This window comes from Carcharhinus amblyrhynchos, chromosome 23 (genome assembly GCF_965287045.1).
Source record: "Carcharhinus amblyrhynchos chromosome 23, sCarAmb.v2.hapA, whole genome shotgun sequence".
In the NCBI taxonomy this organism is placed as follows: Eukaryota; Metazoa; Chordata; class Chondrichthyes; order Carcharhiniformes; family Carcharhinidae; genus Carcharhinus; species Carcharhinus amblyrhynchos.
This window is the reverse complement of record NC_137346.1, coordinates 47,219,489-47,246,258: the sequence shown is the minus strand read 5'-3', so window position 1 is coordinate 47,246,258 and position 26,770 is coordinate 47,219,489. Positions and strand designations below refer to the sequence as shown.

The 26,770-nt window shown below is 44.8% G+C and overlaps 1 protein-coding gene across 1 annotated transcript in view; it reads right to left on the bottom strand.

Annotated features, from left to right (window-relative positions):
- Positions 1 to 20,950, bottom strand: part of LOC145357379 (uncharacterized) — a 101,048-nt gene extending 80,098 nt beyond the window's left edge. Inside the window, 4 exon segments of the mRNA XM_080210698.1 lie at positions 17,483 to 17,621; positions 17,732 to 17,797; positions 19,016 to 19,915; positions 20,845 to 20,950. Coding sequence (XP_080066824.1) covers positions 17,483 to 17,621; positions 17,732 to 17,797; positions 19,016 to 19,816 — 1,006 coding nt within the window. The 5' untranslated portion in view covers positions 19,817 to 19,915; positions 20,845 to 20,950.
- Between the last annotated feature and the right edge of the window lie 5,820 nt (positions 20,951 to 26,770).

Below are 26,770 nucleotides of genomic sequence, written 5' to 3'. Positions count from 1 at the left end.
GTTTGCTTGATTGAAGATCTTTCAGCATATTAAAAGTTAAAACTCCATTCAGCCACAGGTCACCCAGAATTTTAAGACCCTTGTCAGGCCTCATTTGGAGTACTGTGCGCAGTTCTGGTCGCCTCACTATAGGAAGGATGTAGAAGCTATTGAAAGGGTACAGAGGAGATTTACAAGGATGTTGCCTGGACTGGGAGGCATGCCTTATGAAGTTAGGTTGAGGGAGCTGGGACTCTTTTCCCTGGAGAGACGAAGGTTGAGAGGCGACCTGATAGAAGTTTATAAAATGTTGAGAGGAATGGATAGGGTGGACTCTCAGAGGCTATTTCCCCGGGTTGAAATGGTCGCTACGAGGGGACACAGATTTAAGGTGCGGGGAGGAAAGTACAGAAGTGATGTTAGGGGTAAGTTTTTCACTCAGAGGGTGGTGAGTGAATGGAATCGGCTGCCGTCAGTGGTGGTGGAGGCGAACTCGCTGGGGTCTTTTAAAAGACTTCTGGATGAGTATATGGGGTTTAATGGGATTGGGGGTTATAGATAGGTCTATAGATTGGTAGGTGTTGATGTGATCGGCGCAACTCGTGGGCCGAAGGGCCTGTTTGTGCTATAGTGTTCTATGTTCTATGTTCTAATTCTGCTATCCTAACCCTTCCTCACAGTCCCGCCCAATTGTGCGGAGGGTGTGGAGAGTCTGCAGAAGGATCTAGATAGGCTGGGCGCTTGGGCCAGGAAATGGCAAATGGAATTTAATGTTGGCAAGTGCGAGGTGGTCCACTTTGGTAGGAATAATGGTAGGAAAGGTTATTACTTACGTGGCGAAAAACTGCAGCAGGCGACGGTGCAGAGGGACCTCGGGGTCCTTGTGCATGAGTCGCAAAAACCCAGCTTGCAGGTGGTCAGGAAGGCGAATGGGATGCTGGCCTTCATAGCGAGGGGGATTGAATATAAAAGTAGGGAGGTCTTGCTGCTGCTGTATAGGGCATTGGTGAGGCCGCAGCTGGAGTACTGAGTGCAGTTTTGGGCGCCGTCCTTACGCAAGGATATTTTAGCCTTGGAGGGAGTGCAGAGGAGGTTTACTAGGCTGATGCCGGAGTTGAGGGGGTTGAGCTATGAGGAGAGGCTGAATAAACTAGGCTTGTACTCGTTAGAGTTTAGAAGAATGAGGGGAGATCTCATTGAGACATATAAGATGATGAATGGGATGGATAGGATAGAGGTGGAGAGACTCTTCCCGCTCAGAAAGGATAGTAGGACTAGGGGGCACAGCCTCAAGATAAAGGGGGGGCGGTATAGAACGGAGTTGAGGAGGAACTTCTTCACTCAAAGGGTGGTGAATCTCTGGAATTCTCTACCCGTTGAAGTGGTGGAGGCTGCCTCGCTGAATATTTTTAAGACGCGGGTTGATGGGTTTTTGATAAGAGAGGGGATTAAGGGTTATGGGGAGAGGGCGGGAATGTGGAACTGAGCCACGACAGATCAGCCATGATCTTATTGAATGGCGGGGCAGGCTCGAAGGGCTAGATGGCCTACTCCTGCTCCTATTTCTTATGTTCTTATGATTCCTCATGAAAAAATATCTTGATTTTAAAATTCTCATTATTTTTGAATCCCTCCATGGCTTCACCCCTCGCTAATTCTGTCATCTCTGCCACCCCGAGATTTCTATCCTCACCCCATTCTGACCTCTTGAGCATTGCTGAGGTTTCAGAAACTGATAAGCAAACTCTGGAGCAAGTCTTTTTTCCTGGGAACATACCCAGGGTAAGGTCCAGCAAGGAATAGACTGCATGCAGAACCATCCTGGTTACTCTCTGCCCGAGTGAAGTTCTCCTTTGTCCTTCTCACAATTCACAATATTTCCAAGTTTCATACTGTCTGGAAATAAAAGAAGGAAACCCCAAAACAACTCCAAGGGAGTTCCTCATGCCTCCCACCCCTGGAGGGAGACATTCGCTGACAAAAAGTTTCATGGAGCAGGATCAAAGGGAGTGGGAATGGGACAAGTAAAAACACAAAATATGTGTCCAGATGAGGTGTGAACAGTGCAATAGAAACAGTTTGAATGTAAAGAATTCAGAATAAGTGAGAATAAAAGAGGAAATGAAAGGCACAAAGAATCAAGAAAGAAAATGGAGGCAGGGATTATGATATATAATTGTTGAACTCAATTTTGATTCCTGAAGGCTGTAAAGTGCCTCCTTTTCACTTGATAATAAATGATTACGTTTCTATCTGTTCCCAGTTCAGGTGAAAGATCACACAGCTGTCATGCTAACATCTGTTTCTCTCTTCAGAGGGCAATCTGACTTGCTGGGGACATTATATTCACTGTGTCATATTCCAGTCTAGTGCGGATTAAGATGGGAAGTTTACTTAATTGAGAATATTAACTGCATTTTGGGTTCTGACTTTTAACAAAATAAGCTGTCCTGCTGAGCAGGACAAACATTTTCAGGTTTGCTGCAGGCAGTTAAGACGAGCTTGAAGGTAAATCCTGCAATCCTGTAAATCTAACCTGAACCTAGACAGACAGAAAGCTGCCCCACCAGCGGAAGCATCTGCTCCACGTCTACTTTATCCATATCTTTTATCATCTTGTACACCTCAATTTGATCTTCCCTCATTCTTCTAAATTCCAGACGATATAGGCCTAAACTGTTAATCTCTCTTCATACAATATTGAATCTCTCCCTCTGGGGGTGGGAGGCATGAGGAACTCCCCAGGAGTTGTTTTGGGGTTTCCAGCTTTTATTTCCAGACAGTATGAAACTTGGAAATATTGTGGAAAACTTCACATGGACAGAGAAAGACTATGTAACCAGGATGGTTGTGAATGCACTCTGTTCCTTGCTGGACCTTACCCTAAGGGTTAAACGGGCTGGGGTAGGGGTGGAGGAGGTGTCTGGAGGAAGTCTGATACACACACTGCATAGCGAGAGCAGGGAAAAGGGGAGGAATTACTTGGATAAACAGGGAGCCTGGGGCAACATAAGGTGGGAATCACTGGGAAGGGAGCAGCAAAATAAAGACACATCAGTGAATCATAAATTGGTTACAGCACAGAGGCTTTTCAGCCCGTTGTGTCCATGCTAGCATTTTGAACTTAAAAATTACTTTGTGCCAGCTTTTGCCCTGTAGCCCTGCAATTTATTCCTGGTAATCATAAGACTTGGCTTAGGAAAGGGTAAAAGGGAAAAAAATCAACTGGTTCACAAAGTGAATCAGAGTTGAGATGCAGGGGGATATACTTGTACAGGTCAATGAGGCTCCCCAAAGTCCATCAGCTATTTACATTCAGCGTTTAGAGGGTCCTGGGGTGAGGTAGGAAGAAACCATTTGGGACACACCATAGGGCACACCCCTCCAGCACTCCCCTGGTTACACAAACAATTCACCTTGGACTGTCCCACACCTGGGCAGGGCTGGCTCAGGGAGGCAACGGTTTGGTGGTATTATCACTTGACTATTAATCCAGAAACCCTGAGTTCGATTCCCACGATGTGGATATGCCGGCGTTGGACTTCCCCCCACAGCAAATGGTGGAATTTGAATTCAGTAAAAAAAAATCTGGAATAAAGAGTCTATTGACAACCATGAAACCATTGTCGATTGTTGGAAAAACCCACCTAATTCACTAATGTCTTTCAGGAAGGGAAACCTGCCGTCCTGACATGGTCTGGCCTACATATGATTGCAGAGCCACAGCAGTATCGTGTCGAAATTTGCTGATGACACCAAGATTGGTGGAACGGCAAATTGTGCAGAGGGTGTGGAGAGTCTGCAGAAGGATCTAGATAGGCTGGGCGAATGGGCCAGGAACTGGCAAATGGAATTTAATGTTGGCAAGTGTGAAGTTGTCCACTTTGGTAGGAATAATGGTAGGAAGGACTATCACTTACATGGCAAAAAACTGCAGCATGCGACGGTGCAGAGGGACCTCGGGGTCCTTGTGCATGAGTCGCAAAAACCCAGCCTGCAGGTGCAGCAGGTGGTCAGGAAGGCGAATGGGATGCTGGCCTTCACAGCGAGGGGGATTGAATATAAAAGTAGGGAGGTCTTGCTGCAGCTGTATAGGGCACTGGTGAGGCCACAGCTGGAGTACTGTATGCAGTTTTGGTCGCCGCACTTACGCAAGGATATTTTGGCCTTGGAGGGAGTGCAGAGGAGGTTGACTAGGCTGATGCCGGAGTTGAGGGGGTTGAGCTATGAGAAGAGGCTGAATAAACTAGGCTTGTACTCGTTAGAGTTTAGAAGAATGAGGGGAGATCTCATTGAGACATATAAGATGATGAATGCGATGGATAGGATACAGGTGGAGAGGCTCTTCCTGCTCAGAAAGGACAGTAGGACTAGAGGGCACAGCCTCAAGATAAAGGGGGGGCGGTTTAGAACGGAGTTGAGGAGGAACTTCTTCACTCAAAGGGTGGTGAATCTCTGGAATTCTCTGCCCGTTGAAGCAGTGGAGGCTGCCTCGCTAAATATTTTTAAGACACGGGTAGATAAGTTTTTGATAGGCAAGGGGATTAAGGGTTATGGGGAGAGGGCGGGAATGTGGAACAGAGACATGACAGATCAGCCATGATCTTATTGAATGGCGGGACAGGCTCGAGGGGCTAGATGGCCTACTCCTGCTCCTATTTCTTATGTTCTTATGTTATGTTCAATGTGGTTGACTCTCAATCGCCCTCTGAAATAGCCTAGCAAGCCACTCAGTTGTATTATTTGCTACAAAGTCTCAACAATGAAATGAAAAAGCACGGACCACCTGGCATTGACCTAGGCACCAGAAAAGACATCAGCAAAACAAACAGCCTTGTCGACCCTGCAAAGTCCTCCTTACTAACATCTGGGGCCAAGTGCCAAAATTGGGAGAGCTGTCTCACAGGCTAATCAACCAACAGCTTGACACAGTCATTCTCACAGAGTCGTATCTTACAGATAACACCCCAGACATTACTATTATCATCCCTGGATATGTCCTGTCCCACCAGCAGGTCAGACCCAGCACAGCTGGCAGCACAATTGGGAGGAAGTTGTTCTGGGAGTCCTTAATATTGACTCTGGATCCAATGAAGTCTCATGGCTTCAGGTTAAACATGGGCAAGCAAACCTCTTACTGGTTAGCATGTACTGTTCTCCTTTGGCTGAGGAATCAGTACTCCTTCATGTTGAACAACACTTGGAAGAAGCACTGAGGGTGGCAAGGGCACAGAATGTTCACCATCAAGAGTGGCTCAGTAACAACATTACTGATCGAGCTGGTCGGGCCCTAAACGGTATAACTACTAGACTGGGTCTGTAGCAGATGGTGAAGGAACCAACAAGAGAAAAAAACATATTTGACCTCATCCTTACCAATCTGCCAGCTGCAGATGTATCTGTCCAGGACAGTATCAGTAAGAATGACCACCACACAGTCTTTGTGGATACAAAGTCTAGCCTTCACCTTGAGAATAACCTTCATCATGTTGTGTGACACTATCAAAGTGTTAAATGGGACAGAATTTGAACCGATCTAGCAATTCAAAACATCCATGAGGTGCTGTGGGCCATACTCCAGCACAATTTGCAACCTCATGGCCCATCATATCCCCTTCTCAACCATTACCATCAAGCCAGGGGATCAATCCAGGAAAAATGGAAAGTTCAGGACACCATGCCTGGAGCAGCACCAGGCATTCCTAAAAATGAGGTGGCAACCTGGTGAAGCTGCCAAACAGGACTACTTGCATGCCAAATGGCAAAAACAGTAAGTGATAGACACAGCTAAGCAATTCCACAACCAAGAGATCAGATCTAAGCTCTGCAGTTCTTCCACATCCGGTCGTGAACGGTGGTGAAAATTAAACTACTCACTGGAGGAGGAGGCTCCACAAATATAGATGAGTCCATCACATCAGTGCAAAAGATAAGGCTGAAGTATTTGCAGCAATCTTCAGCCAGAAGTGCCGAATGGATGATCCATCTTGGCCTCCTCCAGTGATCTCCAGCATCTGATGCCAGTTCCCAGTCAATTCAATTCACTCCACATATCAAGAAATGGTTGGAGGCGCTGGATACTGCAAAGGTAATCGGTTCTGATACCATTCCGGTAACAGTACTGAAGACTTGCCGCTCCCCTAGCCAAGTTACAATACTGGCATCTACCCAACAATCTGGAAAATTGCCCAGGTATGTCCTGTTCACAAGAAGCAGAACAAATCCAACCCAGCCAATTATTGCCCAGTCAGTCTACTCTCTCAGTCATCAGTAAAGTGATCAAAGACAGCGCTATCAAGCAGTAGCTGCTCAGCAATAACCTGCTCAGTGATACCCAATTCGGTTACGCCAGGGTCACTCAGCTCCTGACCTCATTAAGCCTTGGTTCAAACATGGACAAAAGAGCTGAATTCCAGAGGTGAGGTAAGAGAGACAGCCCTTGACATCAAGGCTGACTGTGGCATCAAGGAGCCTTTGCTGAACTGGAATCGATGGGTATCAGGGGGCAAACACACCACTGGTTGGAGTCATACCTTAATAAATAGGAAAATGGTTGTGGTTGTGGAAGCTCAGTCATCTCAGCTCCAGGATATCTCTGCACGAGTCTCTCAGGGTAGTATCCTAGGCCCAAGAATCTTCAGCTGCTTCATCAATGACCTTCTGTCCATCATATGGTCAGAAGTAGGGATGTTCGCCGATGATTGCGCAATGCTCAGCACCATTCACAACTCCTCAGACACTGAAGCGGTCCACATTCAAATGCAACAAGATCTGGACAATATCTGGGCTTGGGCTGGCAAGTAACATTCACACCACACAAATGCCAAGCAATGACCATCACCAATAAGAACCATTCTAACCATCGCCACTTGACATTCAGTGGTCTTACCATCACTGAATCCCCCACTGTCAACATCCTGGGGTTACCATTGACCAGAAATTCAATTAGCCTCACCACATAAACACAGTGGCTACAAGAGCAGGTCAGCAGCTGTGACGTGTAACTCACCTCCTGACTTACAGAACATAGAACACGACAGCACAAACAGGCCCTTTGGCCCACAAGTTGCGCCAATCATATCCATACCTACCAGGCCTATCTATAACTCTCAATCCCACTAAATCCCATATACTCATCCAGAAGTCTCTTAAAAGACCCCAGTGAGTTTGCCTCTACCACCACCGACGGCAGCCGATTCCACTCACTCACCACCCTCTGAGTGAAAAACTTATCCCTGACATCTCCTCTGTACCTGCTCCCCAGCACCTTAAACTTGTGTCCAACATGCCAAACTTGCCAAAGCCTTTCCACCATCTTCAAGGCACAAGTCAGGAGTGTGATGGAATACTCCCCATTTGCCTGGATGGGTGCAGCTCCAGCAACACTCAAGAAATTTGACACCATCCAGGGCACAGCTGCCCTCTTGATTGTCATCACATCTACAAAATCCACTCCCTCCACCACCAACGCTCAGTAGCAGCAGTGTGTACTAAGATGCATGGCAGCAATTCACCAAAGATCCTGAGACAGCAACTTCCAAACCCATGACCACTTCCATCATGAAAGGCAAGGGCAACAGATACATGGGAACACCACCACCTGCAATTTCCCCTCCAAGTCACTCACCATCCTGACTTGGAAACATATCGCCATTTCTTCGCAGTTGCTGGTCAAAATCCTGGAATTCCCTCCCTAACAGCGTTGTGAGTCAATCCACAGAACCTGTGATTCAAGAAGGCAGCTCACCACCACCTTCTCAAGGGCAACGAGGAATGGACAATAAATGCTGGCCAGCCACAATGCCTATGTCCCAGGAATGAATAAAAAAGGTGCAGGAAGCTGCAAGCTAGTAGGTTGAGCTGTGAACTGGGCGGGGTTGAGGTGGTTTGAGTGATGGGTCTTGGGTTATATCAGACCAGGTGCAGGTACTGCTTTCCTCCTTTCCTCGTGGTGTTTCAGTGTAAAACTTTTTAGTGTAAACTTTTTCAGCCCATTTTTCAGCAGGTGCAGGTGATCAAGAAGGTGAATGGTATGCTGGCCTTTATAGCGAGGGGGATAGAATATAAAAGCAGGGAGGTCTTGCTGCAACTGTACAGGGCACTGATGAGGCCGCAGCTGGAGTACTGTGTGCAGTTTTGGTCGCCGCACTTGTGCAAGAATATTTTGGCCTTGGAAGGAGTGCAGAGGAGGTTCACTAGGCTGATACCGGAGATGAGGGGGTTGGACTATGGAGAGAGACTAAATAGATTGGGTCTGTACTCATTGGAGTTTAGAAGGATGGGGGGAATCTTATAGCGACGTATAAGATAATGAAGAGAATGGATAGGGTAGAGGTAGAGAGATTCTTCCTGCTCAGAAAGGACAGCTAGACTAGAGGGCACAGCCTCAAGGGGGGGGGGGGGGCAGTTTAGAACGGAGTTGAGGACATAAGAACATAAGAAATAGGAGCAGGAGTAGGCCATCTAGCCCTTCGAGCCTGCCCCGCCATTCAATAAGATCATGGCTGATCTGTTGTGGCTCAGTTCCACTTTCCCGCTTTCTCCCCATAACCCTTAATCCCCTCTCTTATCAAGAACCCATCAACCCGCTTCTTAAAAATATTTAGCGAGGCAGCCTCCACCACTTCAACGGGCAGAGAATTCCAGAGATTCACCACCCTTTGAGTGAAGAAGTTCCTCCTCAACTCCGTTCTAAACCGCCTCCCCTTTATCTTGAGGCTGTGCCCCCTAGTCCTACTGTCTTTTTTGAGCAGGAAGAGTCTCTCCACCTCTATCCTATCCATCCCATTCATCATCTTATACGTCTCAATGAGATCTCCCCTCATTCTTCTAAACTCTAACGAGTACAAGCCTAGTTTATTCAGCCTCTCCTCATAGCTCAATCCCCTCAACTCCGGTATCAGCCTAGTAAACCTCCTCTGCACTCCCTCCAGGGCCAAAATATCCTTGCGCAGGTGCGGCGCCCAAAACTGCACACAGTACTCCAGCTGCGGCCTCACCAATGCCCTATACAGCTGCAGCAAGACCTCCCTACTTTTATATTCAATCCCCTTCGCTATGAAGGCCAGCATCCCATTCGCCTTCCTGACCACCTGCTGCACCTGCAAGCTGGGTTTTTGCGACTCATGCACAAGGACCCCGAGGTCCCTCTGCACCGTCGCCTGCCGCAGTTTTTCGCCACGTAAGTAATAGTCCTTCCTACCATTCTTCCTACCAAAGTGGACCACCTCACACTTGCCAACATTAAATTCCATTTGCCATTTCCTGGCCCATTCGCCCAGCCTATCTAGATCCTTCTGCAGACTCTCCACACCCTCCGCACAATTTGCCTTTCCCCCAATCTTGGTGTCATCAGCAAATTTCGACACCCTACACTCGGTTCCCTCCTCCAGATCATCTATATAAATGGTAAATAGCTGAGGCCCCAGCACCGACCCCTGGGGCACCCCACTAGTCACCAACCGCCAATCCGAATAGCACAATCCGAATAGGAGGAACTTCTTCACTCAAAGGGTGGTGAATCTCTGGAATTCTCTGCCCGTTGATGTGGTGGAGGCTACCTCACTGAATATATTTAAGTCATGGATAGATAGGTTTTTGGTGGACAAGGGAATTAAGGGTTATGGGGAGAAAGCGGGAAAGTGGAACTGATCCACTTCAGATCAGCCATGATCTTATTGAATGGCGGGGCAGGCTCGAAGGGCTAGATGGCCTACTCCTGCTCCTATTTCTTATGTTCTTCTGTTCAGCCGCATGTTGGCACCGTTTTTAGCACTGCAGCCTCACAGCGCCAGAGACACAGGTTTCAATTCCAGTCTGTGTGGAGTTTGCACATTTCCTCCCACACTCCTGTGTTATAGGGATAGGATGGAGAGGATGAGTTTGGTGAGATGATCTTTTGAAGAGTCAATGTGGACTCAATGGGCCCTGCACTAGCGGGATTCTATGATTCTGTCTGACTATCCCGGTAATGGAGGTGGATGCGTGTTGGTGTGTTAGATTAGATTGCTTCTCATAACTGGGGCTCCATGTTTTATAATAATGGTGGATACTCAAACCCAGCCAGTGTCGCGAGGTAGAAAACAATCTCTCTCCATCAGTAGGGATCTAACCCACCTGCATTCCACCATTCTGCATTGTAGTTTCCATTTATCTGTTCCTCTTGAGTCTGTTTCTGCCTTCCTATGTTTTCTGCAGTGCATCCTGACTGTAACTAACCAATTTTTGCCTCCTGCAAATTGCGACAACATAGTTTCAATTTTGCAAGTGTTCAAAAACTTTTAAATAGAGCAGGTTCTGTGTCACACAGAAATCTCTTAGGTTCTCTATAAGATTCCCCTTGGAGCAAAATGATCAAAAGCTTGAATCTTACAGAATGAGCATTCTGTAATACCCAAAAATCACTCGGATTTATTTAAATGGGAGATTTTGGCTCCATTGGTGAGCGCCATCTGCTGGAACTTCTCTCACAGTCTGAAGGCAGGTCAGTGACCTGAGCCCCATCTCTGTTTCTCACTCCATAAATGCTGAATATTTTAGGTATTTTATCTTTATCTACCCTCAGGCAGATCACCCACAGTTATTAAACAACAATGAGTCCTGATTAGGAGAATCAATATAACTAAGATGACCAATAGGATTTAACTAACTGAGATTCACCCTGTGTAGTATTTTGCTTTGGTTTCATCGTTTCATCACATTGAGATTGGAAACTCAGGCAGTTTGAGCAGGTTTGAGTCAGTGTGGGAGTTGGATGCGGACCATTTTTGTTGCCTCAGTTTGAACCAGAGTGGGTCTGGAGGAGTATGTGTTGGGTTTAAACCTGAGAAATATGAAGCCCAATCGGGAACAACAATTTCCAATGTGAGACTGTCAAGGGAAGATGACTGATGAGGGTGGGGCAGTGGATGTTGTCTACATGACTTCAGTAAGGCCTTTGACAAGGATCCTCATGGCAGACTGGTGCAGAAGGTGAAGTCGCATGGGATCAGAGGTGAACTAGCAAGGTGGATACAAAACTGGCTCGGTCAACAAATACAGAGGTTTAGCAGTGGAAGGATGTGTTTCTGAATGGAGGGCTGTGACAAGTGGTGTTCCTCAGGGATCAGTGCTGGGACTCTTTACTATTTGTAATATATATAAATGATTTGGAGGAAAATGTAACTGGTTTGATTAGTAAGTTTGCAGATGACACAAAGGTCACATTTGCAGATAGCGATGAGCACACAGGAAGTATACAATTAATGGCAGAACCCTTAAGAGTATTGATAGACAAAGGGATCTGGGTGTACAGGTACACAGCTCACTGAAAGTGGCAATGCAGGTGGAAAAGACAGTCAAGAAGGCATACAGCATGCTTACCTTCATCAGCTGGGGTATTGAGTTTAAAAATTAGCAAGTCATGTTGACATTTATAGAACCTTACTGAGTCCGCACTTGGAATATGGTGTTCAATTCTCTTCGCCACACTACCAGAAGGATGTAGAGGCTTTGGAGAGGGTACAGAAAAGATTTACCAGGATGTTGCCTGGGATGGAGGGCATTAGCTATGAGGAGAGTTGGAGAAACTTGGTTTGTTCTCACTGGAACGATGGAGGTTGAGGGGAAACCTGATAGAGGTTTACAAAATTATGAGGGACATGGACAGAGTGGATAGTCAGAAGCTTTTTCCCAGGGTGGAAGAGTCAATTACTAGGGGGCACAGGTTTAAGGTGCGAGGGGCAAGGTTTAAAGAAGATGTACGAGACAGATTTTTTTACACAGAGAGTAGTGGGTGCCTGGAACTCGTTGCCAGGGGAGGTAGTGGAAGCGGATACAGTAGTGACTTTTAAGGGACGTCTTGATAAGTAAATGAATAAAACGGAAATAGAGGGATATGGTCCCCAGAAGCATAGTGAGTTTTAGTTAAGTCAGGCAGCATGGTCGGTGCAGGCTTGGAGGGCCAATGGGCCTGTTCCTGTGCAGTAATTTCCTTTTCTCTTTGTTCATCTTGGGCTCGACCCGATGATAAAACACATCATGGTCTGTAGGAAGGCATCATTTCAATAGAACTCAGAGAAATTTTCAATGTCTGATTCTCATAAATCATAACAACTGGAATTCTGATGCCTGAAAAATGAGGGAATACTCGTTACTCTTTTGAGCATTTCAGCACAACAATAAACACAATCATCTTCCAAGAGGAAACAGATTTTTGTTTCACCAGTGCCTGTCTATAATGAGAATCTATTGACTGCCATCTCCTTCTCTGTGGATACAGGAAGTACATCTGCAGAATTGACTGCACCAAAACACGCAGGTTATTTCGACAGCACCTCCCTGCATTGCAACCCTTACATTGACAAGTAGAGCTGCAATGCTGTGAGATGCACCATCTCTAACCATCATCTTGACTTCGACAAATATCCCCTCCCTTCATCAGTGTTCAGGAATTCCGTAACTCTGGGTGGAAGCAACATCAGCAGAAGGAATAATTCAGCTCAGCAAGATGACTTGTCACCAGCTTCCCCACTTACCCCGGATAGATAATAAATGAACTCTGAAACAATCACCCATTTTCCAAGGACTTATTGAGACAACGTGATGCAGAGTGAGATGAATAATTATCTGCAATTCTGAATAAACAATGGCTGAGACAAGGGAGGGAAATGAGGTCTGTGTTGTGAAGTTGGGGAGAGTAACTGTAGAATTGTAAAATTGTAAAATGTCAGGGAGAAAGCATTTTATGGTTCCTTTCAAAGGTGGTGCTTTTTCTGTGCTTACAGGGTTAAAATAAAAAGCAATACACAGAGCTCCAAACTGAAACATTTGTACTGAAAAGCCAAGCAGCGGTGTTACCAAGATAACAGGCTTTTGAATTTAGCCAATCAGTTTGAATTAGGCACTTAGATACCAATTAATACCTATTAAATTTAAGTCTGATGGTTTGGACAACCAGGACCAACTGTAATGTGGGAAATAATTATATGTCATCATGTGTATAGAAGAGGGGCAGTGAGACAAAAATGAGAGAGCAACTGCCACAGCTTACAGCTCAAAGCACCATTTAGACAGCGAAGGGATCAAAGAACAAAGAAGTTCCAGGAAGAAGAATCAACGGAGAAGGCCTAGAATATTCCAGAAGACACAAAACCTGATTGTAATTTAGAGAGTGACTAAATTCATTTTTTTTGTAAATGAGTAGGAATTATATTTATTTGAACAGCATTCCATCAGAATCTTGTTTTATTTGGGAATAGTTAGTAGTTAGAAGGGATTTATTCAGTTTGTTAACAGTTTAGTAAATTTGTTCAGTTAGATAAATGAATTGTTAAGAGTTTATTGATTATTAGAGTGAGTATCAGGGATTTATTTTATATTCAAATACGAAGAGTTGCTGATGCGCAGGTCACACCATTTCACACAACTTTTACAGATTATAAGGCTAGATACTCCTCTTTGGGTGTTTCGGCATTAGTTCTCAGAGGGGGATCAACCTTCGCCCTCTCCCCTCACATTGTCTGTACCTTTAAGACATGATTACCTGTAAAGACCCGCATTTCAACAATTATCTTGTAAGCTGAGTTTTCGTCTGTGTATGCCCTGTTTATGAGCACAAGTCCTCACTCACCTTATGAAGGAGCAGCGCTCCGAAAGCTTGTGCTGCTTAATAAACCTGTTGGACTTGATGTTGTGAGACTTCTTACTGTGCTTACCCCAGTCCAACACCGGTATCAGTCCCCGGTGTGGATTACACATGCCTGAGACTCAGTGTACCACATTCAGTCCCCGGTGTGGATTATAAATAGCTGAGACTCAGTGTACCACACTCAGTCCCCGGTGTGGATTATAAATAGCTGAGACTCAGTGTACCACGCTCAGTCCCCGGTGTGGATTATACATTGCTGAGACTCAGTGTACCACGCTCAGTCCCCGGTGTGGATTATACATTGCTGAGACTCAGTGTACCACGCTCAGTCTCCGGTGTGGATTATAAATCGCTGAGATTTATAATAATTTATAATAGGGATTTAGCCTAGGATTCTCTGGGAGGCTAGAGAGGTGATTGCAGAGCCTCTGGCTCTGATCTTCACGTCATCGTTGGTATCTGGTATAGTACCGGAAGATTGGAGGACAGCGAATGTTGTCCCATTGTTTAAGAAGGGGAACAGAGACTTGCCCGGGAATTATACACCGGTGAGTCTTACTTCTGTTGTGGGCAAGGTTTTAGAAAGAATTATTAGGGATAGGATTTATAGTTATTTGGAGAGTAATGAATTGATTAGAGACAGTCAGCATGGTTTTGTAGCGGGTAGGTCGTGCCTTACTAACCTTATTGAGTTCTTTGAGAAAGTGACCAAAGAGGTGGATAGGGGTAAGGCAGTTGACGTGGTATATATGGATTTTAGTAAGGCGTTTGATAAGGTTCACCATGGTAGGCTTCTGCAGAAAATGCAGATGTATGGGATTGGGGGTAATCTAGGTACTTGGATCAGGAATTGGCTAGCAGATAGGAGACAGAGGGTGGTGGTTGATGGTAAATATTCGTCATGGAGTTCGGTTACGAGTGGTGTGCCTCAGGGATCTGTTTTGGGGCCACTGCTGTTTGTAATTTTTATTAATGATCTGGATGAGGGTACAGTTGGGTGGATTAGTAAGTTTGCTGATGACACCAAAGTCAGAGGCGTGGTAGATTGTGAGGAAGGGTGTCATAGTTTGCAGGGTGACTTAGACAGGTTGCAGAGCTGGGCCGTGAGGTGGCGGATGGAGTTTAATGCGGAGAAGTGTGAGGTAATTCATTTCGGTAGGAGTAACAGATGTGTTGAGTATAGGGCTAACGGGAGGACTTTGAATAGTGTGGAGGAGCAGAGGGATGTAGGTGTATGTGTACATAGATCCCTGAAAGTTGGGAATCAAGTAGATAAGGTTGTTAAGAAGGCATACGGTGTCTTGGCGTTTATTGGTAGGGGGATTGAATTTAGGAGTCGCAGCGTCATGTTGCAACTGTACACAACTCTGGTGTTCTGCGCTGTAATGTTCTATGAGACTCAGTGTACCACACTCTGTCCCCGGTGTGGATTATAAATAGCTGAGACTCAGTGTACCACACTCAGTCCCCAGTGTGGATTATAAATCGCTGAGACTCAGTGTACCACACTCACTCCCCGGTGTGGATTATAAATAGCTGAGACTCAGTGTACCACACTCAGTCCCCGGTGTGCATTATAAATCGCTATGACACAGTGTACCACACTCAGTCCCCAGTGTGGATTATAAATAGCTGAGACTCAGTGTACCACACTCAGTCCCTGGTGTGGATTATAAATCGATAAATCGCTGAGACTGAGTGTACCACACTCAGTCCCTGGTGTGGATTATAAATCGCTGAGACTCAGTGTTCCACATTCAGTCCCCGGTGTGGATTATAAGTAGCTGAGACTCAGTGTACCACACTCAGTCCCCAGAGTGGATTATAAATAGCTGAGACTCAGTGTACCACACTCAGTCCCCGGTGTGGATTTTAAATAGCTGAGACTCAGCGTACCACACTCAGTCCCCAGTGTGGATTATAAATCGCTGAGACTCAGTGTACCACACTCACTCCCCGGTGTGGATTATAAATAGCTGAGACTCAGCGTACCACACTCAGTCCCCAGTGTGGATTATAAATCGCTGAGACTCAGTGTACCACACTCAGTCCCCAGTGTGGATTATAAATCGCTGAGACTCAGTGTACCACACTCACTCCCCGGTGTGGATTATAAATAGCTGAGACTCAGTGTACCACACTCAGTCCCCGGTGTGGATTATAAATAGCTGAGACTCAGTGTACCACACTCAGTCCCCGGTGTGCATTATAAATCACTATGACACAGTGTACCACACTCAGTCCCCAGTGTGGATTGTAAATAGCTGAGACTCAGTGTACCACACTCAGTCCCCGGTGTGCATTATAAATCACTATGACACAGTGTACCACACTCAGTCCCCAGTGTGGATTGTAAATAGCTGAGACTCAGCGTACCACACTCAGTCCCCAGTGTGGATTATAAATCGCTGAGACTCAGTGTACCACATTCATGTCCCCGGTGTGGATTATAAATCGCTGAGACTCAGTGTACCACACTCACTCCCCGGTGTGGATTGTAAATAGCTGACATAAAGTGTACCACACTCTCTCCCTGGTGTGGATTTTAAGTAGCTGCGACTCAGTGTACCACATTCAGTCCCCGGTGTGGATTAAGAGACTCTTCCCACTCAGAAAGGATAGTAGGACTAGGGGGCACAGCCTCAAGATAAAGGGGGGGGCGGCTTAGAACGGAGTTGAGGAGGAGCTTCTTCACTCAAAGGATGGTGAATCTCTGGAATTCTCTGCCCGTTGAAGTGGTGGAGGCTACCTCGCTAAATATTTTTAAGACGCGGGTTGATGAGTTTTTGATAAGAGAGGGGATTAAGGGTTATGGGGAGAGGGCGGGAATGTGGAACTGAGCCAAGACAGATCAGCCATGATCTTATTGAATGGCGGGGCAGGCTCGAAGGGCTAGTTGGCCTACTCCCGCTCCTATTTCTTATGTTCTTATATCATTATAACAAATGAAAAAGGAATAGAGCCAATGGCTGGCGCAGGGAAGAACTATTCTCAAACAATGATTCCAGTTTAAATCCTTGCCTGACTACCTGGATTCAGTGATTCTAGGGCAAAGTGGGAGATGGTCGGAAGGAAGATAGTTGCCCAGAGCTGAATCGTATCAGATGTGTTCCCTAATATGAGAATTATTCATGATCTATATAATCAACTCTGATTTCCAAAGAACATACTCATCAGATATCCATCAAACCATAAAACCAATACCTGCAAAATGTACTTCTGATAGATATTTGGATTCAGTTCAGGCAGTGAACTGCAGGTGTTCAATCAATATAATGCATCACTAATATTTGTGTGAAATATTCAGCGAGCCAACTTCGCAAAAGATCAGTTGCAATAAGTGATGAAATATACAAACAGCTCCTTGAACTGTGGATGAAACATGACAGAAACTCAGAGCATACAATTCACAGAACATAAGAATTACACACAGTACAATTAATTGACATCAAGCATAAAGACAGCACGAACAGTGATAGGTGTTTCATAGAAATAATTTCTAAAATAATCACTGATTTGTAATACCTACAGCGGCAAGAAGTGGATGGTGAATAATTTGTAAATTATAGATTACTTTCAGAATCTGAAGTTCAGTTGGAATATTCCAGACCTGATCTCATTGCTGTGTAATCCAATGATCGATATTTATATTGGTGACCACATTCTGTCAAACACTGATATACACATTGAAAACACTGCTTAGATATTGGTCTCCAGCAATACAATTAAACTACATATACACTGAGGAACACTGACTACAGTCACTGCCTGTGACAACCAAAATCTACGTGCTGTGAATCACCGGAACAAGAAGGTGTTTGGTACTACCATCAGTAATATTACCTCCCTGAAACTGGCAGGTAGTGAATTACTCACTTATTGAATAAACAGATGTCCCACTGGGTTGAACACTGTTGTGAACTTTACGCCCATGAGACAGACATCTCCCAGTCTCTGACGTTCTTCTGCAGCTTCCCTCCATGGTTAAGTTGGACGAGGAAGCCTCATCACTTAGCTGGAAAAGGCCATTGATTGCTGAGTCAGCAGAAAGGCACCTGGCAAGGATGGAATTCCAGTTAAACTGCTCCAGCCCAGAAAGCCCCATCTACTACCACACCTTCATACCTCTTCCTCCTCCTCTGCTGGAGGATAATATCCATTCCACAGGACACATGTGACACAAAAATCATTCTAGAAGAAACAACAATGACAGAGGAGATTGCTACAACTACAGGATATCTCACTCCTTAGCATCACTGTGAAGACCTTTGCTAGGTTCAGGCAAGACTCCATCTATTCACAGCCAAGTGTGCCCAGAAACACAGTGTGGTTTCTGTGCTGGCTGATCTACAGTGGACATGATCTTCTCCATATACCAGCTACAAGATAAACCTTCAATTGGGATTCAATCTAAAATGCTGCCAGCTTCTGTGCTGAGAGAAGTCAAACTGAGTGAAAGCAAAGCTTTCAGTATGAATTCCGTTTACTGGTATAACTGTAAAATACACCAAACTTTTTCATTCCCTGAAGCTTCAGCCTTGAGGTTATGTTTCACAGCTCACAAACTTTGTGAACCTACACCCTCTTCAACTCATTTTAGTCTCAGGTGATTGAGGCTTCTGTTTACCAGTGGAAGTGAATTATGCTAGTCTCATTTTCCTTCGGTTCAAGTGTAATGATTCTGAAAGACGCCTTAAGAAATTCAAAAGAAAACATTTGGGCAAAACTGAGAAAAATACCAAAAGAATTGTTGAAAACAAAGATGAGAATGGTGTTTGGTCCATCTTTGATCTGAAAATAAAGTTAATACAGTCATGTGCATTTGAGGATTTTTGCTTCCCTCTTTTACAAACAAGCAGAGATATCAACTCTTTCTACTGCCAGCATGGGGACAAATGAAACTGAAGATCTGCCTTCATCAAATTTGTTATTGCAGCAAGCAGAATGCCTGAGAACGGAAGAATATGGGAATCAAACTGATTGTAATTATCTGTACTTCTGCCTCTGATCTACAAATACCATATTATGCAATTGTTTAATTAGACAGGAAAGTGCCTGCAAACTCCAGAAACAAATAGACTGACTCCAATGTGCATGGTTCAGTCTTTTGTTGGGCATCAGTGGTTAGGACAGCATTCATTGTCTATCCCTAGTTGCCCTTGAGGAGGTGGTGATGACCTGTCTTCTTGAAGTGCTATGTCCCTTCTTGATAATGATGAACAGTAAAATCCAGTCAGTGTAATTACATGTGGACTCAATAGTGTCTTAGTAATGGAAATTGCTGAGTGAATCCCCGAACCCCACCACACACACACACAGACACACACACACACAGACACAATAGCTGACTGGTCTCTCAGAAGTGTGAACGTGATGGTGTCTCAGTTAATTAAACCAATGTCAGGGTAATTGAGTAGTCCTTTCCCTAGTGTGAACTTGCTGGTGTCTCAGTAGGTTAGATGACTGAGTGAAGCCCTTTCCACAAACAGAGCAGGTGAATGGCCTCTCTCCAGTGTGGCTGCGTTGGTGTACCAGGAGGTCATTTGATCGCCTGAACCGTGCCTCACAGTGAGGGCATCCAAATGGTCTCACATCAGTGTGAATACCTTGATGGGACTTCAGGTCTTGCGAACTTCCATAGGTCTTCCCACAGTCGGTACATATAAACAGGGTCTTAGGTGTGTGAACATGCTGGTGTCTCAGTAGGTAGGATGACCTAGCGAATCTCTTCCCACACTTGGTGCAGATGAATGGTTTCTCCCCAGTATGAATTTGCTGGTGTGTCAGCAGGTCAAATGACTGAATGAATTCTTTCCCGCATTTGGAGCAGATAAACGACTTCCCCTGAATATGGTGTCTCTTGTGCGTCTGTAGGTTTGTCAGATTAATGAACCCCATCCCACACTCGGAGCAGGTGAATGGTCTCTCCCCAGTGTGAACTCTCTTATGCGTCTGCAGATGGGATGACTGAGTGAATCCCTTCCCACAATCAGAGCAAGTGAACGGTCTCTCCCCAGAATGAACCCGCAGGTGTTTCTGCAGAGCAGATGACTGAGTAAACCCCTTACCACACTTGGGGCAGATGATCGGCCTCTCCCCAGTGTGAGTGCGTCGATGAGTTTTCAGACCAGAGGGATAATTGAATCCCTTCCCACAGTCTACGCATTTCCACGGTTTCTCCACAATGTGAACAGTGTTGTTTTCTTCCATATTCAAAAACCACTGACGTTCAGGTCCTGATGGATCGAGCAACTCTTGGTAGATATTGACGAGGTGTTTGAATTGAGTTTCCAATCTTCATTACATATCCTGCAAAAATACAGTCAGTATCAGTCCAGGATATTAATTGAAAAGATAGAAAGATTCCTCTTGGTTTGAGTTTTGTGTGTGTAAACGCTCCCCTTTTAATCCCCTGTAAAAGGAGTTTCCAAAGCCAACAGTATGAGTCCAGGATAAAAATTCACAAAATTTTCTCTTCTGTTGTGGGTCAGATCTCAAATAATGGCAAGACATAGAACAGGAAAGAGATAGAGAATCTGGTGAATTGGTGCGACTGCAGTAATCTCTCCCTCAATGTCAACAAGACAAAGGAGATAGTTATCATGCAGTAACAGGCATAGGGTCTGGGTCAGAGCAGACTCGATGGGCTGAATGTCCTGCCTCTGCACTCTTGAGATTCTGCAATATCAGTCTGCTGACATAGTGCTCAATTGTACTTCGTGCAGAACACAACCAAAACCATGATAAAATCTCCAAAATCCTCATCCTCCACCACCTAGAACAACCAGCAGAGCAGGTGTATGTGAAAACCATCACCTTGAAGTCATACTTGGAGAGGAACTGATTGGTCTAACATCCAGAACTGGCTGAGTAGAAATTTACTGCATTTAAATTTTGGGAAGACTGAAGTCATTGCCATCTGTTCCCACTGCAAACTCCACTCCCTGACTCCATCCCTCTCCCTGATAACTGTCAGAGCGGAACCAGACTGTTCACATATTGATGGAGCAGTTTGATGGACAAGTTGTTCACATTGAAAAGGGTGAAGAACATTGCTCCTCACAAATATGGCGACCAAGCAGGTGCTCATTGCCCCCGACAAACATGGCCGCGGCGCATGCGCTCTCACGCGCAGCGGAAAAACGGTGGACACACACACAGGTTTCGGGAACATAAACTACGGCCCGCTCCGGGCAAATGGGAACCGGGAAGAGGATTTTCGGGACTTTGTAACTTACACAATATGTTTACAAAACCTTTCCGTTCACTCGTCGGATCCATAGCTCCTGCTCACGGCCATTTATTTCCCTCACCGAGAACTCATCGCACTAACAATCATCTCCATCGTCAAGCTCACAGTGCGCATACTCCATTTCCGGTCCCGCCCCTCAACCACTCCGATTGGTTGGAGGACCAGCCGCTGCAGTACGGTCCTCCAGCCACGCCCCCGTCTTCCTATTGGTCTGGAACTGCGTCAATCAGCCGGGCATTGTGAGGTGTCGGTGTGAGAGGTCAGTCTGACAGGTGGACAATGAGGGAGAGTTCACCTCAGGCACATTGCATCCAAACTGTGAGTGGGACACAAATCTTATTGCAGGATTCAAACATGGAGTTCCAGCATTGATGGACATGGAGATGACCAGGAGAGGAGGTTGGAGATTGGGCAGGAGATTCGCAAGGAGATTGGGTCAATTTTTTTTGAGGAGATGATGATGGCAAATCATCAATGAAAGAGTTGAAAGAGAATGGCACCTGAACAAAGAGAACCAGTGAAAATATTAGTGATACCTGGTGGCATAGGGTGATCAGTTCAGTGGAGAAAAAAAATCAATGGAACAGGAGATGGGTCTCGTGGACAGGATGAGCACAGAGAGAGAATGAGGAGGGGAGATATAATAAAGAAAGATGTGGGTTCAGGGCTCAAAGGGGCAATTTTAGAAACCATATTTGATTTTATTTAATTTGATTTATTATTATCACATGTATACAGTGAAAAGTATTGTTTCTTGTGTTCTATACAGACAAAGCATTACAGAGTACAGGAAAGCAATAGAGAATCTGGTGAACTAGTATGACGACAATAATTTCTCAATGTCAACAATATGAAGGAGATAATCATCAACGTCAGGAAGTGTAGTGGAGGACTCCCTGTCTATACCAATAGGGATGAAATAGAAACTGTCATGAGCTTCAAGAACCTTAACTGTCCAGATCACCAACAACCTGTCCTGGCCCCCCAGGCGGACACTATAGTTAAGAAAGCCCACCAACGCCTTTATTTTCTCAGAACGCTAAGGAAATTTGGTATGTCCACAATGACTCTCACCAAATTTTACAAATGCACCATAGAAAGAATTCTTTCTGGTTGTATCACAGCTTGGTAAGGCTGCTGCTCTGCGTCATCATGGAGGGACCAGGACAGGTTTTTGGTGATGTGGAAATCTAAAAACTTGAATTTCTCAACCATTTGTACTTCATTCCCATTGAAATAGAACAGAAGATTCCCTCCACTATGTTTCCTGATATGTCCAGGGTGCTAGTGGAAGGGATAGAAGCAGGAAAGGCAGCTGATCAAATTGTTTCATTCACAGTGACAAAGAAGCTTCATCAGCTCCTTACTCTTGTTGGAAATGAGAATAAAGGAGGCAGGAGAGAGGGAGGGACCTTCAAAATGAACAAACGTGGTTCAGAGATATTAAAAAGTCTTCACACACATCGTAACTTACACAAAGCAGATTTATTTGATTTTTATTCCAAATATTAACACCTAGAACTGAGTTGGAGTTGGTGGGCATCAGCAGAAACTGATCCCAAGAAACATGGATCTGATCTAATTTGAATAACGGCAAAACAGCATGATGTAGCTAGTTGTGAACTCACTGATGTCTCACCAGATTGGATAACTGACTGAATGCTTTGCCACACTTGGAGCAGATGAACGGTGTCTCCTCAGTGTGAACTCACTGGTGTAAAGTAAGCTCAGATGATGTCTTGAACCCAGAGCCATAGTGAGAGCAACTGAATGGTTTCTCATCCACGTGAACCTGTTGATGAGACATCAATTCCCTGGAACTTTGGAAGCATTTTCCACATTCTGGGCATTTAAAAAGTTTCTCGTCAGTGTGAACTTATTGAATCCCTTTCCACGTTGGAGACAGGTGAACGGCCTCTCTCCAGTATGAACTCACTGGTGTCTCAGCAGGTCAGATGACTGAGTGAATGTCTTCCTGCATGTGGGGCAGGTGACAGATCTCTCCCCAGTGTGATTGTGTTGATGTTTTTACAGGTCACTTGGGTATTTGAATCCCTTCCTGCAGTCTCCACATTTGTACATCATCTCCCCAATGTGCCAGAAGATTGTCTGAATTCTTGTCTGTTGTAGGTAAAGATACCTCTGAGACCAAATGTGAGTCAAAGTACAGCAAGTTTATTCAAAAGCTTTTGGGAGATCACCTGGTACCTAACAGTGGTTCCCCAGGCTTCTCTCCGAACACAAATTAAGAGCATATATTTATACCCCCCAGTCACATACACTTCTTCTCATTCTCAGCAGCTTCCTAGGCTGTGGGTTGTCCTCCATCGTGGGAACATGGCTGCCTCGGCATTTCTTCATGGTTATCTCAAGGCTGCAATTGTCGATGGTGTGATTAGCCCTTAGCTAACACACAGGCTGGCAAAACAAGTTAAAGTTAACAGGGCTGGTATAACAATTTTATATTCATAAGTTGTATAGTATATAATATGTTGGTACATGACACATAAGCAGTACATAACAAGTATATATGAATATATTTATGGCATGGAAGTTTCACTATGTTAGGCAGAAGTCCATAATGTTAAAGACACAAACATAGATACGAGCTGGGTCAGCTACATTTCTGAACGGACTATTATAAACTTGTGTAAACAGCAAGGACAGCCGCAGTCTCCCTGTCTGGGATACATGAAAACAAATCTTACAATACTTTTTTTACCAATCTCCAAGTATTACAAAGTTCATTAACCCATTCTTACTGCATGTCCAAACACAGAACATGTGAGGGTTTTCCCCCACTGTGAACAGTGCTTTTCCCTTCCCTGTTTAATATCCAATGACTTGCAGGTTACAATCAATCAGACAACTCTGTCAGGTCCTGATGTGATATCCCCTTCCGATACCCTGTGAAATTGATTTAAAACAGAGAAAAGGTAGTGGTTAGGCTGCATTTGGAATACTGTGTCCAGTTCTGGTCACCTTACTACCGGAAGGACGTGGAGACCCTGGAGAGGGTGCAGAGGAGGTTTACGAGGATGCTGCCTGGTATGGAAGGACTGGGTTATGAGGAAAGATTGGGTAAACTGGGGCACTTCTCCTTAGAAAGACGGAGATTAAGGGGGGATCTGATAGAGGTGTATAAGATAATGAAGGGTATAGATAAACAGTGGCAGGCTTTTTCCTAGATTGGAGACAAATATCACGAGAGGTCACAAGCTAAGGGTGAGGGGGGAGAGGTATAATATGGATACTCGAGGGAGGTTTTTCACACAGAGGGTCTCCCTTGAAAGATGAAACCGGACAGTTAGTAGTGGGGAACACTGAAATGGCAGAGATGCTAAATCAATATTTTGCCTCAATTTTCATGTGGGAGGAGATAGTACCATTCTTATCAGGATGGGCAAGTCAGAGGTGATAGAAAGAGTAAAACTTAGAACAATCAAAATCAATAGGGAAAAGGTACTCAGCAAACTATTGGGATCAAGGGCAGACAAGTCCCCTGGCCCTGATGGTCTACATCCTAGTGTATTAAAGGAAGTGGTGGCAGAGATAATGGATCCATTGGTTGTAATATTCCATAATTCACTGGACACTGGAAAGGATTGGAAAAATGCTAATAAATGCTTATTTAAAAAAAAGCGTGGGGTCAAAATGAGGGAAATTACAGACCAGTCAGTTTAACATGGTTTGTTGCGAAAGCGTTGGAATCAATTATCATGGAAGCAATATCAGGACATTTGAAAAGTCAAGACACTCTCCATCAGAGTCAGCGTGGTTTTATGAAGGGAAAATCATATTTGACTAATTTGCTAGAGTTCTTTGATGATGTAACAAGCAAAATGGGTGATGGGGATTCTGTAGATGTGGTATATCTGGACTTCTGGAAGATGTTTGATAAGGTTAATTTACAAGGTTAGATCACATGGGATTGGGGGTAATTTATTAGTTTGGATAGGTCACTGGCTGATGGACAGAAGACAGAGAGTCAGGACAAATGATTTTTTTTTCTGAATGGCAAGAAATGACTAGTGGGGTGCCAGAGGATTCGGTCCTTGGGCCCCAAGTATTTACAATCTTTCTTAACAACTTTGATACAGGGATAGAAGGCTCTACAGTCAAATTTGCAAATGACACAACAATAGGTGGGGTAGTAAGTTTCAATGAGGAACTAGGAACCCTACAAAATGCATATAGATAGGTTAGGAGAGTAGGCGAAAACACGGTGGATGGAGTTTAATGTGGATAAGTATGAGGTCATGCATTTTGGTCAGAAAAACAGGAAGGCAACTTATTTTCTAAATGAGGAGAGAATTCAGGTTGCTCTGATGCAAAGGGGTCTGGGGTCCTTGTTCAAGAGTCACAGAAAACTAGCATGCAGATACAGCAGAAAGTAAAGAAAGTGAAGGGAATGTAGGCATTTATAGGTAAAGGAAGAAAATATAAAAGTAAGGAAGTACTGTTACAACGATGCAAGGGCATTTGTGAGGCTGCACCTTGAATATTGTGCACAGTTTTGGTCCCCTTATTTGAGGAAAGACGTAGTGCATTGGAGGCAGTTCAGAGGATGTTCACTAGATTGATTCCAGAGATGAGGGGTTTGTCGTATGAAGAGAGATTGAACAGTTTAGGCCCAGACCCTCTGGAATTTAGAAGTATGAGGGGAGATCAAATTGGGTTATATAAGATGACAGAAGGTCTGAATGAAGTAGACATGGAGTGAATGCTAAGTGAAGGTAGAGCAGTTGTCTGGTGATTGTTCAGCGGTGTTCATTCATCCACTGATGTTCTACGACATCATCTCCAGAGTCTTCAACATGTCATTGATGAAGACAAACATCTCACCAAGGCCATTCCCACACCCCCACTTCTTGCCTTCAAACAACCACACAACCTCAGACTATTGTCCGCAGCAAACTACCCAGCCTTCAGGAGAACAGTGACCACAACACCACACAACCCTGCCACAGCAATCTCTGCAAGACAAGCCGGATCATCGACATGGATGCCATCACCTCACGTGAGAACGCCATCCACCGTACATCCTCTTGCAACTCGGCCAACGTTGTCTACCTGATACGCTGCAGGAAAGGATGTCCCGAAGCATGGTACACTGGAGAGACCATGCAGATGCTATGACAATGGATGAATGAACATCGCTGAACAATCACCAGGCAAAAGTATTTTCTTCCTGTTGGGGAACACTTCAGTGGTCACAGGCATTCGGCCTCTGATCTTCGGGTAAGCGTTCTCTAAGGCAGCCTTCACGACACATGACAGCGCAGAGTCGCTGAGCAGAGACAGCAAAGTTCTGTACACATGAGGACGGCCTCAACCAGGATCTTGGGTTCATGTCACACTATCTGTAACCCCCACGACTTGTCTGGACTTGCAAAATCTCACTAACTGTCCTGTCTGGAGACAATACACATCTCTTTAACATATGTTTAATGCTATCTCCACTCGCATTGTCTGTACCTTTGAGACTTGATTACCTGTAAAGACTCGCATTCCAACCATTATTTTGTAAATTGAGTTTGTTTATGTGCCCTGTTTGCGTATAGAACTCCCACTCACCTGACGAAGGAGCAGCAAGCACTACAAAAGCTGGTGGATTTTGGTGACTTCTTACTCTCTTTGAGAGTCTCAGAGAAGATCAGGCATTCAAGCCTACTTGTGACACTAATAAAGTTTAATGTTCCAATATAATTGTCTAAATTTCATGCATTGTGAAATGGGAAAAATGATTGTTTGAAGATTGAGAACACAACCATTTTGAGGCTCAATTTATGAAATATATTTATAACCTTTATTCACATTGTGTCCATGCTCGATCAAAAGAAGAGGCAAACAAACCATTTCTATTTTGCAGCTCTTGACCCACAATTCCATACATAACAGAGATACAGGAA